The 14,775-nt window shown below is 44.0% G+C and overlaps 12 protein-coding genes across 12 annotated transcripts; 7 read left to right on the top strand and 5 right to left on the bottom strand. All coding sequences in view use genetic code 12, as the record gives it.

The window, feature by feature from the left end:
* Nucleotides 1–2: 2 nt before the first annotated feature.
* On the bottom strand, nt 3–1,028 carry PGUG_00461 (uncharacterized protein; the record flags this gene model as incomplete). Its single annotated transcript, XM_001487034.1, has 1 exon — nt 3–1,028. One exon carries the CDS (start codon nt 1,026–1,028, stop codon nt 3–5), a length of 1,026 nt encoding a protein of 341 aa, XP_001487084.2.
* A 286-nt stretch (nt 1,029–1,314) lies between these two features.
* On the bottom strand, nt 1,315–1,992 carry PGUG_00462 (uncharacterized protein; the record flags this gene model as incomplete). Its single annotated transcript, XM_001487035.1, has 1 exon — nt 1,315–1,992. The coding sequence occupies one exon, from the start codon at nt 1,990–1,992 to the stop codon at nt 1,315–1,317; it is 678 nt and encodes a 225-aa protein (XP_001487085.2).
* Nucleotides 1,993–2,231: 239 nt separating this feature from the next.
* PGUG_00463 (putative metalloprotease) lies at nt 2,232–2,960 on the top strand (the record flags this gene model as incomplete). The annotated part of the gene is made up of 1 exon (XM_001487036.1): nt 2,232–2,960. The coding sequence occupies one exon, from the start codon at nt 2,232–2,234 to the stop codon at nt 2,958–2,960; it is 729 nt and encodes a 242-aa protein (XP_001487086.2).
* A 205-nt stretch (nt 2,961–3,165) lies between these two features.
* On the top strand, nt 3,166–4,959 carry ARE2 (sterol acyltransferase; the record flags this gene model as incomplete). The annotated part of the gene is made up of 1 exon (XM_001487037.1): nt 3,166–4,959. One exon carries the CDS (start codon nt 3,166–3,168, stop codon nt 4,957–4,959), a length of 1,794 nt encoding a protein of 597 aa, XP_001487087.2.
* A 76-nt stretch (nt 4,960–5,035) lies between these two features.
* Nucleotides 5,036–5,845, top strand: BUD23 (18S rRNA (guanine1575-N7)-methyltransferase; the record flags this gene model as incomplete). The annotated part of the gene is made up of 1 exon (XM_001487038.1): nt 5,036–5,845. One exon carries the CDS (start codon nt 5,036–5,038, stop codon nt 5,843–5,845), a length of 810 nt encoding a protein of 269 aa, XP_001487088.1.
* Nucleotides 5,846–6,643: 798 nt separating this feature from the next.
* PGUG_00466 (uncharacterized protein) lies at nt 6,644–6,988 on the bottom strand (the record flags this gene model as incomplete). Its single annotated transcript, XM_001487039.1, has 1 exon — nt 6,644–6,988. One exon carries the CDS (start codon nt 6,986–6,988, stop codon nt 6,644–6,646), a length of 345 nt encoding a protein of 114 aa, XP_001487089.2.
* A 283-nt stretch (nt 6,989–7,271) lies between these two features.
* PGUG_00467 (uncharacterized protein) lies at nt 7,272–7,520 on the top strand (the record flags this gene model as incomplete). The annotated part of the gene is made up of 1 exon (XM_001487040.1): nt 7,272–7,520. One exon carries the CDS (start codon nt 7,272–7,274, stop codon nt 7,518–7,520), a length of 249 nt encoding a protein of 82 aa, XP_001487090.1.
* A 239-nt stretch (nt 7,521–7,759) lies between these two features.
* On the bottom strand, nt 7,760–8,584 carry PGUG_00468 (uncharacterized protein; the record flags this gene model as incomplete). Its single annotated transcript, XM_001487042.1, has 1 exon — nt 7,760–8,584. The coding sequence occupies one exon, from the start codon at nt 8,582–8,584 to the stop codon at nt 7,760–7,762; it is 825 nt and encodes a 274-aa protein (XP_001487092.2).
* Nucleotides 7,769–8,290, top strand: PGUG_00469 (uncharacterized protein; the record flags this gene model as incomplete). The annotated part of the gene is made up of 1 exon (XM_001487041.1): nt 7,769–8,290. One exon carries the CDS (start codon nt 7,769–7,771, stop codon nt 8,288–8,290), a length of 522 nt encoding a protein of 173 aa, XP_001487091.2.
* Nucleotides 8,585–8,810: 226 nt separating the features above from the next.
* On the top strand, nt 8,811–11,963 carry CEF3 (translation elongation factor EF-3; the record flags this gene model as incomplete). Its single annotated transcript, XM_001487043.1, has 1 exon — nt 8,811–11,963. One exon carries the CDS (start codon nt 8,811–8,813, stop codon nt 11,961–11,963), a length of 3,153 nt encoding a protein of 1,050 aa, XP_001487093.1.
* Nucleotides 11,964–12,136: 173 nt separating this feature from the next.
* PGUG_00471 (uncharacterized protein) lies at nt 12,137–13,729 on the top strand (the record flags this gene model as incomplete). Its single annotated transcript, XM_001487044.1, has 1 exon — nt 12,137–13,729. The coding sequence occupies one exon, from the start codon at nt 12,137–12,139 to the stop codon at nt 13,727–13,729; it is 1,593 nt and encodes a 530-aa protein (XP_001487094.2).
* Nucleotides 13,730–13,735: 6 nt separating this feature from the next.
* YMC1 (organic acid transporter) lies at nt 13,736–14,632 on the bottom strand (the record flags this gene model as incomplete). Its single annotated transcript, XM_001487045.1, has 1 exon — nt 13,736–14,632. One exon carries the CDS (start codon nt 14,630–14,632, stop codon nt 13,736–13,738), a length of 897 nt encoding a protein of 298 aa, XP_001487095.1.
* Nucleotides 14,633–14,775: the final 143 nt, after the last annotated feature.

A 14,775-nucleotide genomic window follows, 5' to 3' on the forward strand; every position in this document is an offset into this window, starting at 1 on the left:
TCTTACATTCTAACCTTTTGTTTCTTAGCGGCTTTTCTTTGTCTCTTTTCGGCAGCTTTCTTTTCAAGCTTGAGCTGTTCAGCATCGGACAACTCTCGATTACGGAGTCTCTCCTCTCTCTTCAACTTGGCCTTTTCCTCCGCCAATTTCTCTTGTTTGATTTCGTCCTCAATACGTTTCCACTTGGCAAGTTCGTTCTCTCTGGTCTTGACGACTTTTCTCAAGGTTTCTGACTTGAACGTGATTTCCTTGGCAGCCAACTTGTCCACCAAATTAAAAACACCGGACAAAACGTCAGAAATCTGCTTGATCTGAACAGAAGAAGAAGCGACATCCGTAGCAATGATTATTCTACGCCTTGGAGAGTACTCCAGAAGAGTGGAAGGTCTCTCAACAGACTGATCGGTGAATGCAACATACTTCAACCATGATGCAGACTCCATGGTCAAGGCGTCCTTGATTTCAGGAGACAACAACTTGTCTTGGATCTCGCTAGACTCGCTCATGAAAACAAATGATTGTGGAAGTGAGTCCGAGTCCGAAGTTTTGGTCAACGACAAGAAGTAGTTGAACTTTCTAAACTCGTTCATACCAATCTTGGAAACAATGGCCGAGATAAAGTTGTCGTATTCTGCGTCTGAAGATGGCGTAATGATGATGTCGACTCTATCGCTAGGCGCCTGAACATTGGAGGTGAAGAAGGACATAATAGTTTCCAATACCAACACGAAAAGATTGTGTCTTGGTTTCAATCTGAACTCAAGGTTCACTTTGGCAATGTTCACACGGCCAGTAGCGTAACTGGAGTAGCTTTCTGCACTATCCTTGACATACAACTTGTCGGGGGCAACTCCGAATTGGTAAAAGTTGTTGGTGAACAAATCTGACAAACCGTTCAAATACGCTTTAACTTTGCGCTGGTTGTACAAATCGCCAATCTTGAATAAGAAACAAAAAACCAAGATGGTCGACAAAGTAATTACCTCGAGACGCCAGTTGGTAAGCTTGATTCTGTTAACCAACCCCATTTTGTTCAACTCTTCAACAGTATACTGATGGTAAGAATTACGACTATAATTAGTATGTACTCGCACAAACCAAAGATGGGGCTACTTACACCTCTTCAACCACCGTCTCTGCAACATTGCGGCTGCCAAAGAATGGGAGATTAAAATTCATTGTCGATATGAAGATGGTGGGCGAAATCGCGAACTTCGCGGCGGTTTTGTGTAATTTTTCACTGTGGAGATGAAAAGGAGAGGATGCTTTTTGTAAAATAGCTGAATTGGTCAATTTAGGTAAGCTCTTCTTTGCTCAACCGCTTTTTTGTCGCTTGTTGTCTCCGTCTTCGGCTTCGGCTCGAAATTGAGCCATGCCATCATGGACTGCATTTCGTACCAACTCTCGGAGTGCCTCTTCTGGGTTTTCACTATTGAGAATAGCCTCTATCTTCTTTTTCTTTTCCGCCTCTTCTTCTGGCGTCAAGTTGGGTGCGTCGGCTTCCATAGTATAGCGTATTTCATGACCATCGACATTTCCTGGTGTGGGCAAAGATGCAATGAATTGATCACTTGTCGAACCAGAACCAGCTACTGATTCCCCACTGGACTCTGGACCATCGTGAATGAGTGACCTTAAGTAGTTCGCTAACTCAGGAAACTCTCCTTCTTCTTCAATGTACTGTCCAGCTGTGAGTCCATCCTCATTCTTGATTTTGTAGTCTGCAGAAAATTCCTCCACCATTACTTTAGCTGTGGCCAAGTCCTCTGTGTGATGCAATGGAGTATCCCCCTCGTTATCCTGAACATTTATATTACCTCCTCGTTGTATTAAAAGCCGTAAGAGGCCGACATGACCATAGGAAGCAGCAGCATGAATGGCAGTATATCCATTAGCATCGCTAGAATTGGGAGATACTTTCCCCAGGTCTAGATGCTGCTTGACTACGTCTATCTGGTTATCGGCCGCAGCCACCCATATATTTGAAACCATCGTACTCGGTACCACAGGTGGATTTGGAATCTGAATGAGAAGAGATGAGGCGGACTATCTGCAGGATGGAACACATTAAAGAAGTTGCTTCTTTCGACGATTTAGGACAGTATGGGTGAAACTGACTATATAGCCGTTTTTATCCAGTCTGAAAGTTTTGGCCGTGTGGCCAATTATTCGAAAACCCTTCATTTTACCCATTTTCACGTGGCCGTAAAAGACCCGATATAAGCCGGTGTATGGATGTGATATACCGAAGTGGAACCAAATTGATTTGGTCGAGCAGCATGAACGACGATCGGCAAACGTCGCTGGAAGACAAGCTCAAGGGATTCGAGTGGTGGAGACGGTCCCTACAGTACAGAACGGGATTAGGGCTAGATGAGGAGGAAAAGTTGCAATTTGAACACGATTACCGTGTGAAAAATCTTCCCCAGAAATGTGATAGTTGTATTGAATACCGAGACTGGATGTTCAAGTACTCGCCATCGGTCAAGTTTATGATGGAGCACGTGCAGAAGTTGGGAGGAAACCTTAGTAGCAAGAACATCACCTGTGATATGTGTGATGGGATGAAAGGTGGAGGGTTTCATCCAGAAATGGGTATTTTACTTTGTCTGAATTGGATCAAAGACAAGTGGCAATTAGAAGATATCCTCACACACGAGCTCGTCCATGCCTACGACCACCTCAAGTTCAAGGTGGACCTTACAAACCTCAAACATCATGCTTGTACTGAGATCAGAGCATCAGCATTGAGTGGAGAATGTAGAATATTGAATGAGATAAAAAAGACCGGGCTCGGAGACTTTGGAAGCAAGTTCCAGGCATGTGTCAGGAGAAGAGCAGCTATATCTGTGAGCGCCAACCCCAATTGCAGCTCGAAAGAAGAAGCAGAAAGTGTGGTGAATGCAGTATGGGAATCATGTTTCAACGATACCCGACCATTCGAGCGAGTATACCGATAAACCAGAAGCTACGAAAAGAGCCGTAATGTCTTTCACAGCCAACAACTTGGCCGCAGTTGTTGGCCGCTTGGCGTCTTTATCCGAACCGAGACGGATATACCGGTACCTGTACATAGCCTATCCAAGACATCTTTAATTTGTTCTCGATCGGGAGCGGGGCATTATATATGGTTCCATAGATCCCGAAACCTCAATTCCACAGCAAATGTCCAAGGAAAACTTACTTAAGATCAGCCAGTATAATACTGAGAGAAGACCGTCGTTGGCCACAGACGTTGACTACTCTTCCACCGATTTATCCAGTCGTCTGGATTCGGCCAACACGACAAACGGAACACCGACCGTAACTCTTCACAAGAGGCAATCGTCTACAGAGCTCTTGTCTGAGTCACCTGAACAGAAAAGGTTCTTGAAAACGATAGACACTTTGAATCGAACCACAAATTCTAGATTACGCCAGAGGTTAAACCGTGAGGGCGATAAGCATAAAAAGGAACACAAAGAACATGAAAAACATAAAGATGACCATTCTAAATACAAGTCTCGGTTTGGAGATATCCATTTCTACTCAAACATGACAACCATCTTCGATGCTGATTACTTTAAGGAATCGCAGTTCTTTGGAGTTTACATTCTCTTTTGGCTCGGAACGGCATTCTTAATTCTCAACAACTTGGTCCATACATTTTTGGAGAACGGAGACAATCTTCTCGATGGACCAGTTGTCAGAACGTTTAAAAAGGACTTACTTAAAATTGCTCTTACAGACTTGGGAATGTACTTGACGATGTACGTCTCTGTCTTTATTCAATTGGGCATCCGCAAAGGATGGTATAGCTGGAGCTCAACAGGAGCCACCTTGCAAAACATATACTCATTCGTGTACTTCTTTGCCTGGAGTTACTTTGCGTCGCCAAAGTACATGGACTACCCTTGGATTGGAAAGGTGTTTCTTGCACTTCACAGCTTGGTGTTTCTCATGAAAATGCATTCTTATGCCACATACAACGGCTATCTTTGGAACATCTTCAACGAGCTTCAAGTGTCACGAAAGTACTTGAAGATATTGGACGAGACCGATGAATCCATGATTGAGGGTAAGAGTGTTTCCGATTTGCGAAAGGCTTTGGTAGACAGCATTGGTTTCTGCTCATACGAGTTGGAGTACCAGTCCAAATCAACGAGCGTGAACACGGATGTCGAAATCACCGGCGACAAGAACAAATTGAACACAACCAAGTCTACCAGTTCACTCGATGACGACTATGTGAGTTTCCCCAATAACATTACGTTTTTCGATTTTTTCAGGTATTCAATGTTTCCAACAGTGGTGTATTCTCTCAAGTTCCCACGTACAAAGCGTATTAGATGGGGTTACGTCATGGAAAAGTCATTTGCAGTGTTTGGCATCATCTTCTTGATGATCACCGTCGCTCAAAACTGGATGTATCCTATCGTTGTACGAGCACAAGAGGCTAGCAAACTCCCAATGTCAAGAGAAAAGGTATTGCAGTACTGTTTGGTTTTACTAGACATGATTCCACCATTTCTCATGGAATATCTTTTCACCTTTTTCTTGATTTGGGACGTGATCCTAAATGCGATAGCCGAATTGAGTAGGTTTGCAGATCGGGACTTTTATGGTCCTTGGTGGTCTTGTACCGATTGGTCGGAATTTGCAAGAATTTGGAATCGTCCTGTTCACAAATTTTTGCTTCGTCATGTGTACCAGTCAACTATCAGTACTTTCAAACTCAATAAAAACCAAGCGTCGTTGGTGACGTTTATCATTCTGAGTTTTGTTCATGAGTTTGTCATGTTTGTCATTTTTAGAAAGGTGAGATTCTACATGTTGGCGCTCCAGATGTCTCAGCTTCCATTGATAATGATTAGTCGAACAAAATTCATGAGAGACAAAAAAGTGTTGGGAAATGTTATCTGCTGGGTAGGATTCATTTCTGGACCATCGATGATCTGTACTTTGTATTTAGTATTTTAATTATTTATAAGGCATACAGCATCTGTGTAGTTATCGCACTAGATGCAGCTCATCGCGACTTTTCTAATTTACTCTAATGTCCAGACCAGAAGAACTAGCACCTCCAGAGGTGTACTACAATGATGTAGAGTCTCACAAGTACACATCCTCGACTCGTGTACAGCATATTCAAGCCCAAATGACACTTAGGGCTCTTGAACTTCTCAACTTGGAACAGGACGCTCCGCACTTTATACTTGATGTTGGTTGTGGATCTGGATTATCAGGTGAAATTTTGACAGAAGAAGGCTACAACTGGGTAGGAATGGATATAGCGCCCAGTATGTTGGCGTCAGCCCTCGACCGAGAAGTTGAAGGAGACCTTTTCTTGGCAGATATTGGAAATGGTATACCATTCAGACCCGGTACTTTTGATGCTGCCATATCTATTTCGGTGATCCAGTGGCTCTGTAATGCCGACTCAGCCAATGTAGACCCCAAGAAGAGAATTTTGCACTTTTTCAATTCATTATATGCTTCATTAAAACGAGGTGGAAAGTTTGTGGCTCAATTTTACCCTATGAACGATAAGCAAACACAAGCCATTTTGGACGCTGCAAAGATAGCAGGGTTTGGAGGAGGACTTGTCATCGACGATCCGGAGTCAAAAAGACACAAAAAGTACTACTTGGTATTGACGGCAGGTCAAAGTGAAAGATCGATCAATTTGGCCGGTACCGAAATGGAAGTTTCCAGCGAGAATAAGAGCATGAATAGGAAAAAGAGGAAGCACTTGGAGTCCAAGAAGGAGTTCATAGCGAGAAAGAAGGAAACCATGAGGAGACAAGGCAAGAAGGTGGCTCTTGATTCCAAGTTTACAGCAAGAAAGCGGAGACCCCGTTTCTAGTGTATAGTAGCATATGTCAGAATAACATACCAAGCATTTACAATTGAATCTGAGCAGCTAGTACTAGCAGTCTACATTCGTACCACTACGTACCTAAATACCCTTACGTACTTTTCCATTAATCTTTCCTACACCTGATTTGCGCGAAAATTCGTTGAAAATTTCCAATCTTAATCAATCATGTTTAGGTTCATGCCAGCCTTTGGCACCACAACCAAAGCAGCATCCAACAGCATGATCAGTAACGCAAGAGTACTTCAGTCTGTTCGCACGTATATACCCTTGAAGCAAAGTAAGTGACTTTCAGCTAATTTTTCATCATATCGCATCGAACTGACCACAGAATTGCCTACGGTTTACGAACCATTACCACCCCGTAGAAACGGAGAAAATGCCCTTACGTTTTTGCACAAGCAGCTCCTCAAAAAGTACGATCCCGCCGGCAAAAGAAGTGCCTTGGTAGACCAGAAGACAGGTTTACGAGCTGGCGATGCAATCAGAGTAACTTACCTCGACAGAACCAATGTAGTGGGCCAGGTAATTGCCATCAAGAGGTCAGTGAATTCTGTGGGGACCAACATTTTGATCCGTAACAAAATCAACAAGACGGGATGTGAAGTTAGAATCCCACTTTTCAACCCCAACATCAGAAACATCGAGGTGATAAATAAACCCAAAAAGTATCTTCCAAGGCGGAAGCATTTCTACATCAGAAACACCAAGTACGACGTGGGAGATGTCGAGGCATCGCTCAAGAAGAGAAAGTAGTATTGTACATAGTCATTTAACAAATATAATTCAGCTCTGTAGTTGTTCAAGCTGCGAAGACAATCGCTGTGCGAACTCGTCTCTAAATGCTGGTGAAATAATCTGGAGAAGCGACTCAAATGTTTCATACAGCTTTTCCGGCTCTTCGCATAGGTACCAGCCGTTTATGCCCACGGTGACTTTTAGGGCTTTTCCTTCTTGAGTTGTTAAAACAATGTGACTTGGCGGTGATCTCTTCAGCAATAACTTGGCATAGATGTCATCGTCAACCGGGGCACTTTCGGTTTCTTTCAACACCAAATTGCACGATGGAAAATACAGAGCGTACTCACGATGGAGCACCGAAAGCTCGTGATTACGAGTCGAAATGTCCATAAATAACTACAGCGTCTACTAGGTAAATTTAGTCACAACTGATTCCCAATGTGTCACTGATTCAACATCGGGCGCCCAGAAACGTGCTCCTGTCGGTTAATCTACGCTTATACCACTGGTAAACCTTCCGTCAGTCTACTATAGAGCGGTAGACAAACTTTGCAAAGGGTGGACCTGCGATGATGTTAAGGAAAAAATGTTTGGCACAGTTGAGATTTTTATCAACGCGCCCGGGTAACACCAGCCTAACCACCACCTACGAACTTCGGGTTTAGTGTGGGTTATGACACCAGAAGCACTTATAGGTACCAATGTCAAAATCGCCTTGAAGGATAATCGTGTACTAGATGGTGTGATAACGGTGGTGGATCCATTTGGAAACATTCTCTTGTCGAATGTATGGGAATCATCCAACGATAAAATTGATCCAGAAACTTTGCACACACGAGAATTGGGGTTGGTGAGTGTTCCTCGCAACACAATCGACGAGGTGTTTATGGACAAACGTAGCTACGAACAGTGTAATATATGAGAGAAGAAAATGGAAAATGAAATGGATAAATGAAAATGAAGAAATAAAGAGTTAACGAGATACATTACATTTACCTCTTTCAAGTGCGTAGACGCAAACGAGCAAGTTCCTTGACTCTCTTGAGTTCCTTGTCTTGTCATAAGTTCTCCGAGCTCTCAGTTCTCGCTACCTCTCACAAGATCGAATTCATTTCCGCACTCGACGCCCAAAGCCCGCGCCAAATTGCGATCACCGCAGATTCATTGCCCATGCAAGGAACCTACAAAAACAATGGGCTTCCCAGGCCCTATTACATGAAACCAAGTACCAAAAAGAAGTTTCAGTCTCCATACGATAAGATGCCTCGTACTTTTTTCACAACTCCTATGAGAAAAATCATTGGTTACATCTTGATGTTGCTGTTGTTTGGCGTAATAATGTATTGGGTTGCGCAAGATATGAGGCCGACACCTGATCCAGAATACGAAGTAATTGCACCTGAATTGTTGAGAAACAACCCTATACCCCAGGTGAATAAACCTCAGGAGAACTTTGACAACATGGTCAAGATTGGTAAAAATGCTGATGGTGAGATCGACAATGTAGACTTGGCAGGAAACATGGCTCAGGGGTCCAATGGCGAAATCGGATTGGGAGTCGCCGAAGCACCCAAGGGAGGAATTGCAAACGAAGGAGCGGTGGTGGGAGCAGAAAAGGAATTGGATAAGCCTCGAAATCCCAAGGCTGTGGGAAATGAGATCCCAGAGAAACCAAATAAGGGAGAGAGATGAGAGTAAAACAGATAAGGACGAGAAAGTAAAGTAGCCGTGGAGGCAAGAACCGGAGAGATTAATGGGAAGAGTGGTGTGAATGACGGTCACCGTGCCCAAACCTGTAAAGGAATTGCGTCCGAGTGTTCTGCCTTGAAGGTATTCCAGACAATGCAATGGCTGTTGCGTCTTCGTATCCGTATGGCTGGTGGAAACTCGAATCACCGCTAGTGAACGGTACACTACGGCGCATATTTCAATGTCCTTCAAACTTGAAACTTTTTCCGAAAAATGGTTCAGACTACAAAGTGCCATCACATTCCCATTCTACGCTCCACGTTCGAGTCTCTAATCTCCGCTTCTTTTTCCCTTCACTAGCATAGCATATAGCCAATCACCCACGTGAATAGGACCGTTACGTAACCCATCACCAATTTCTTTTCTTTTGCCGTTATCTGGGCTTTTGTGTAACGAAGGCCGAAAATTTTTTTTTGGCTTTTTAAGTCGCGATTTCCTGTGAAATTTTTTCTTAACAACCAGGATGTCTGCTGCCGCTGAATCGAAGTACTCCGAAGAGGTGCTTTCTGAGTTGTTGGCCAAGGTGCAAGTGGCTGACAACAAAGATGAAGCTGCTTCCAACATTGCATCGTTCCTCAACTCCTCTATTGTTGAGCACGATGTTCCAGCAGAATTTTTTGCTGACTTGAAAAAGCAGATTAACAACAAGAAGGCTGAAGTTTCTCTTGCTGCTTTGACTGCTTACGAGCACATTGCCTCTGGTAACGACTTGGCTCCTTCTGTCGAGCCATACGTTGTTGAATTGACCAAGGATGTTGCCGCCAAAGCTGGTGACAAGAACAAGGACATTCAAGCTGCTGCTTCTAATGCCTTGCTTTCTATTGCCAAGGCTATCACCCCAACTGCCATCAAGTCTTTGTTGCCCCAACTCTTGGACAACTTGAGCAACACCAACAAATGGACTGAGAAGGTTGCCATCTTGGCCGCCATCTCCCAGTTGGTTGACACCGCCAAGGGCCCAATCGCTTTGAGAATGCCGGAATTGATTCCAGTGTTGTCCGAGTCTATGTGGGATACCAAGAAGGAAGTCAAGGAAGCCGCCACCAAGACTATGACCAAGTCTACCGAGACCATCGACAACAAGGATATTGAAAAGTTTATTCCAAAGTTGATCGAATGTATTGCTAAGCCAACTGAGGTTCCAGAAACCGTCCACCTTTTGGGTGCCACTACCTTCGTTTCCGAAGTTACCATGGCTACTCTTTCTATCATGGCTCCTTTGTTGTCTAGAGGTTTGGCTGAACGTGATACCGCCATCAAGCGTAAGGCTGCTGTCATTGTTGACAACATGTGTAAGTTGGTCGACGACCCTCAAGTCGTTGCTCCTTTCATGGACAAGTTGTTGCCTGCTTTGAAGGCTAACTTCTCCACCATGGCTGACCCTGAAGCCCGTGAAGTTACCAACAGAGCTTTGAACACTTTAAGAAGAGTTGGTGACGTCAAGGAGGGTGATGTCATTCCAGAGGTTTCCACCGCTGGTGACATTGCCGTTACCTTGGGTGAATTCGAAAAGCTTTTGGAAGGTAAGAAGATTGCCTCCAGATTCGACGTTGCCAAGAACTACATTGCCGCTATTGCTGGTGACTTGATCGACGAGAGACAAATCAACCCAGACACTTGGGTCCAAAGTTTGTTGCCATTCGCTACCATCTTCTTGCACGAGAAGGAAGCCAAGGAAATCATCGAGGAGTTCAGAAAGAGAGCTATCGACAACATTCCAGAACCTCCATCGTTCGAGGATGAGGAGGACGAAGGTGAAGACTTGTGTAACTGTGAGTTCTCTTTGGCTTACGGTGCTAAGATCTTGTTGAACAAGACTCAATTCAGATTGAAGAGAAACAGAAGATACGGTTTGTGTGGTCCTAACGGTGCTGGTAAATCCACCTTGATGAGAGCCATTGCTAATGGTCAAGTCGAGGGTTTCCCATCTCAAGAAGAATGTAAGACCGTCTACGTCGAGCACGACATTGATGGTACCCACGCTGACACCACCGTCGTTGAGTTCGTTATCGAAGATGGTGAGGTTGGTTTGACCAGAGAGGTGGTTGAAAACAAGTTGGTTGAGTTCGGTTTCTCCGACGAGATGATCAAGATGCCTATCCAATCTCTTTCTGGTGGTTGGAAGATGAAGTTGGCTTTGGCCAGAGCTGTGTTGAAGAACGCTGACATTTTGTTGTTGGATGAGCCAACTAACCATTTGGATACCGTCAACGTCGCTTGGTTGGTCAACTACTTGCAAACCTGTGGTATCACTTCCATCATTGTGTCCCACGACTCTGGATTCTTGGACAATGTTGTCCAATACGTTATCCACTACGAAGGTTTCAAGTTAAGAAAGTACAAGGGTAACTTGTCCGAATTCGTCAAGAAATGTCCATCTGCTCAATCTTACTACGAGTTGGGAGCTTCCGACTTGGAGTTCAGATTCCCAGAGCCAGGTTTCTTGGAGGGTGTCAAGACCAAGCAAAAGGCTATTGTCAAGGTGTCCAACATGTCCTTCCAATACCCAGGTACTTCTAAGCCTCAAATTCAAAACATTAACTTCCAGTGTTCTCTTTCTTCGAGAATTGCTGTGATTGGTCCTAACGGTGCCGGTAAGTCCACATTGATTAATGTGTTGACCGGTGAATTGTTGCCAACCACTGGTGAAGTTTATGTGCACGAGAACTGTCGTATCGCTTACATTAAGCAACATGCTTTCGCCCACATTGATAACCATTTGGACAAGACTCCATCCGAGTACATTCAATGGAGATTCCAAACCGGTGAGGACAGAGAGACCATGGACAGAGCTTCTAGACAAATCAACGAGAGCGATGAGAACGCCATGAACAAGATCTTCAAGATTGAAGGTACCCCAAGAAGAGTTGCTGGTATTCACGCTAGAAGAAAGTTCAAGAACTCTTACGAGTACGAATGTTCTTGGCTCTTGGGTGAGAACATTGGCATGAAGAACGAGAGATGGGTTCCTATGATGTCTGTTGACAACGCTTGGTTGCCAAGAGGTGAATTGATGGAGACCCACTCCAAGATGGTTGCTGAGGTTGATATGAAGGAGGCTTTGGCTTCTGGACAATTCAGACCTTTGACCAGAAAGGAGATCGAAGAGCACTGTGCCATGTTGGGATTGGACGCCGAATTGGTTTCTCACTCCAGAATTAGAGGTTTGTCTGGTGGTCAAAAGGTCAAGTTGGTGTTGGCCGCTTGTACCTGGCAAAGACCCCACTTGATTGTGTTGGATGAGCCAACCAACTATTTGGACAGAGACTCGTTGGGTGCTCTTTCCAAGGCCTTGAAAGCTTTCGATGGTGGTATTGTCATCATTACTCACTCTGCTGAGTTCACCAAGGACCTTACTGAGGAAGTGTGGGCTGTGTTGGATGGTAAGATGACTCCATCTGGTCACAACTGGGTCCAAGGTCAAGGTGCTGGTCCTAGATTGGAAAAGAAGGATGACGATGAAGAGGACAAATTCGATGCTATGGGTAACAAGATTGCCTCTGCTAAGAAGAAGACCAAGTTGTCGTCTGCCGAGTTGAGAAAGAAGAAGAAGGAGAGAATGAAGAAGAAGAAGGAGTTGGGTGATGCATATGTTTCTTCCGATGAAGAGTTCTAATCATCATAATCATATAGTAGCATCGTCTAGGCTGGTGTTTTTTTTATTGTTCCAATCTATAGCTAATATTATAGAATTATCTAATTCCAGTAGGCGATGCGATTTCAAATCTCAAATCAAATCTTTTTGACGAGTTGAGCACATCTATGCTGACCACAACAAAATAAACTCTCATGGAAATGACTACTGGGGGTATAGATCTTGATCCCACCATAGCGGTCAACTCTCTCTACATGTTGAGCTGTACCACAGCAGTTGCTTTTGTGGTTTTAGGAGTTGCAATATTCTACTCTGGCTTCACTCAAAGGCGGTCATCTTTGACCATGTTGGTGCTTCCACTTGTTTTGTTCCCATTTGTATTCATAGACTGGTTCATATGGGGTTACTCCTTGTGTTATGCCTCAGCTGTCAATCGCTATATAGGCAGTTTGAACTTTGTCGTTTTACGGCACTTGAGAGACTCTGCTACCACCATCTATGTAACTTCAAGAGGCAGTATTTTGTCTGTTAATCACTTTTTATTCAACGGGATGATGAAGGTTGTCTGCGCTGCGTTGACGTTTCCTGGTTGTATTGCTGAGAGGGGCCGTGTGGTTCCAATGTTAGTATTCTGCTTCTTCTGGTCTGTCATCATTTACAACCCTGTTACTTATTGGTTCTGGAACCGCCTGGGCTGGCTCTCAGTGGAATACAACAAGCAACCGGTACTCGATTTTGCGGGAGGAAATTGCATACATATTGTGAGTGGATTTACCACCCTTGCCTACTCATACATATTGGGTCCTCGCAATCCAAAGATTCTCATCAATTATAGAAACTCCAGCACCTCGTATGTGGCAATAGGAATTTTCTTTATTGTCGCTGGCTGGTGTGGGTTTGTTGCCGGCTGTGACTTTCGCTTTTCTACACTTTCAGTGTACATCATAGTCAACACGCTCTTGAGTGCGTTCACAAGTGGTATTGTCTGGATGGCCATAGATTACTACTTTTCGGCAATTCCTTATGAGGGCAACCTCAAGTCCACCAGAAAGATGTCTGTCATATCTTTGTCTTCTGGTTTGATGACTGGATTGGTGGCCATTACCCCCGGTGGAGGTTACGTTTCTAATCCCAACGATTTTTGGAAGCCGTTCGTTTACGGTGTTGTTAGTGCAATAGTTTGCAATCTTGCAACAAGACTCAAGTTTTATGCTCAGATAGACGATGCCCTTGATTTATTTGCAATTCACGGAGTTGCGGGTATTGTGGGGTCACTATTGACAGGAATCTTCTCGAACACAGAATACTCTTCTGATGGTGGGTGGGTTCAAGGACACTGGATTCAGCTTGCATATCAACTTTTGGGATGCACCGTTACATCGGCATACGTCTTTGTGATGAGCATTGTTCTCTTGTATCTCATTGACTACACACCAGGGTTACATTTGCGAATAGACAAAACCTTCAACCAGCGAACGCGATGGGCAAGAAATGCTCACCAAGAAGAAACAATGCTTGAACTAACTACCTCTGACATTGAAGGTCAGAATATCAACGTTCCTTCAGAAAAAGACCTTCATTACGAGTCGCTTGAGTTGCTCGGAATGGATGCCTATCTTCTCAATGGAGAGTACGCCATGGATTTCATGGAGTTTATCAAGGAGCTCCGGCCACAAGATTACGAAGACAACGAAACAATTAATGACTATGACAACACACAACCAGTTGATTCGACCGATATTAGTCCTTTTGGAGGAATGGATGCTTCCACGAAGAAGAGTGAATAGATATATTCAAGAAATAAAACGCATAGTAACCTCAAAGGCTGCGAAGGTGGCACCATTAGCTGGTGCAGCTCTCAAGATTGTTGGAATGAACCCTCTATAAAACCCTTTAATTCCGCTTCGTTGATTAATGTCTTTTACGACTTGAGTCCAGCTTTTGTAGGCAGGTTTTTCTAACGAGTCAGTTTGCAACTTTGATTTTATCACATCAACTGGGTAGATTCCGATCCACAAAGTGTAGCCTGAAAGTCCACCAAAGAGACATAACTTCCAGGCAGGAATATCTGCCCTCGCTATATTCTTTTGCACCTTTAGTTCTCGACCGATAAGAGCTTCATATGTTGCAAAGTAGATTCCCAAACCAAGAGACTCTCTGACCAATGTAGGGGTTAAACCTTTGAAAAGTCCAGCAATTCCATTGTTCTTATACAATTTTTTGGCGCAATCTATGGGACCAGCAAATGCCTTGGTAGCACCGGTTTGGGTTTGGAGTCTGATACGAATATGCTCAATTGGCGAAGCAAGAAACCCGTTAGCGAAACCAGCAACGGCACCACAACTGAAAAATTGTGGAATACTTAATGGTTGACCATGATGGATTCCATCATAGTATCTCTTCATCGATTCATTGACTGAAAATTGAACGGAAACACAAGCTCCGACTCCAATTAAAGGAGTCAAGGTTCCTTTATAGAACCCTTTTGGTCCTTCATTAGCGAGAAGTTTTTTAACAACGTCCAATGCTCCTGTGTATGTACCTTCTGGGGCAGATTGTAATCTGACTTTAACCGTATCGAACGGCTGACCCACCAAAACTTGAGCAATGCCTCCCACAGTTCCACCAAATAGGTCTTTGACGACCTGGATATTTTCGGCCAAAGGTGGCTCTTCCAACTCAATTGTCATAAGTACACAGCAGTTATCTCGAGATTTTTTCCAGGTTATGACTCTGATCTCATCGATTCTGCATGCAGCGCCAAGGCGACCCAGAGTCAATCTAACTACATTAAATACTCAATCTCATTAGCTACATGTCAATTGTATGGTGT

This window comes from Meyerozyma guilliermondii, genomic scaffold (assembly GCF_000149425.1).
Source record: "Meyerozyma guilliermondii ATCC 6260 scaffold_1 genomic scaffold, whole genome shotgun sequence".
NCBI lineage: Eukaryota > Fungi > Ascomycota > Pichiomycetes > Serinales > Debaryomycetaceae > Meyerozyma > Meyerozyma guilliermondii.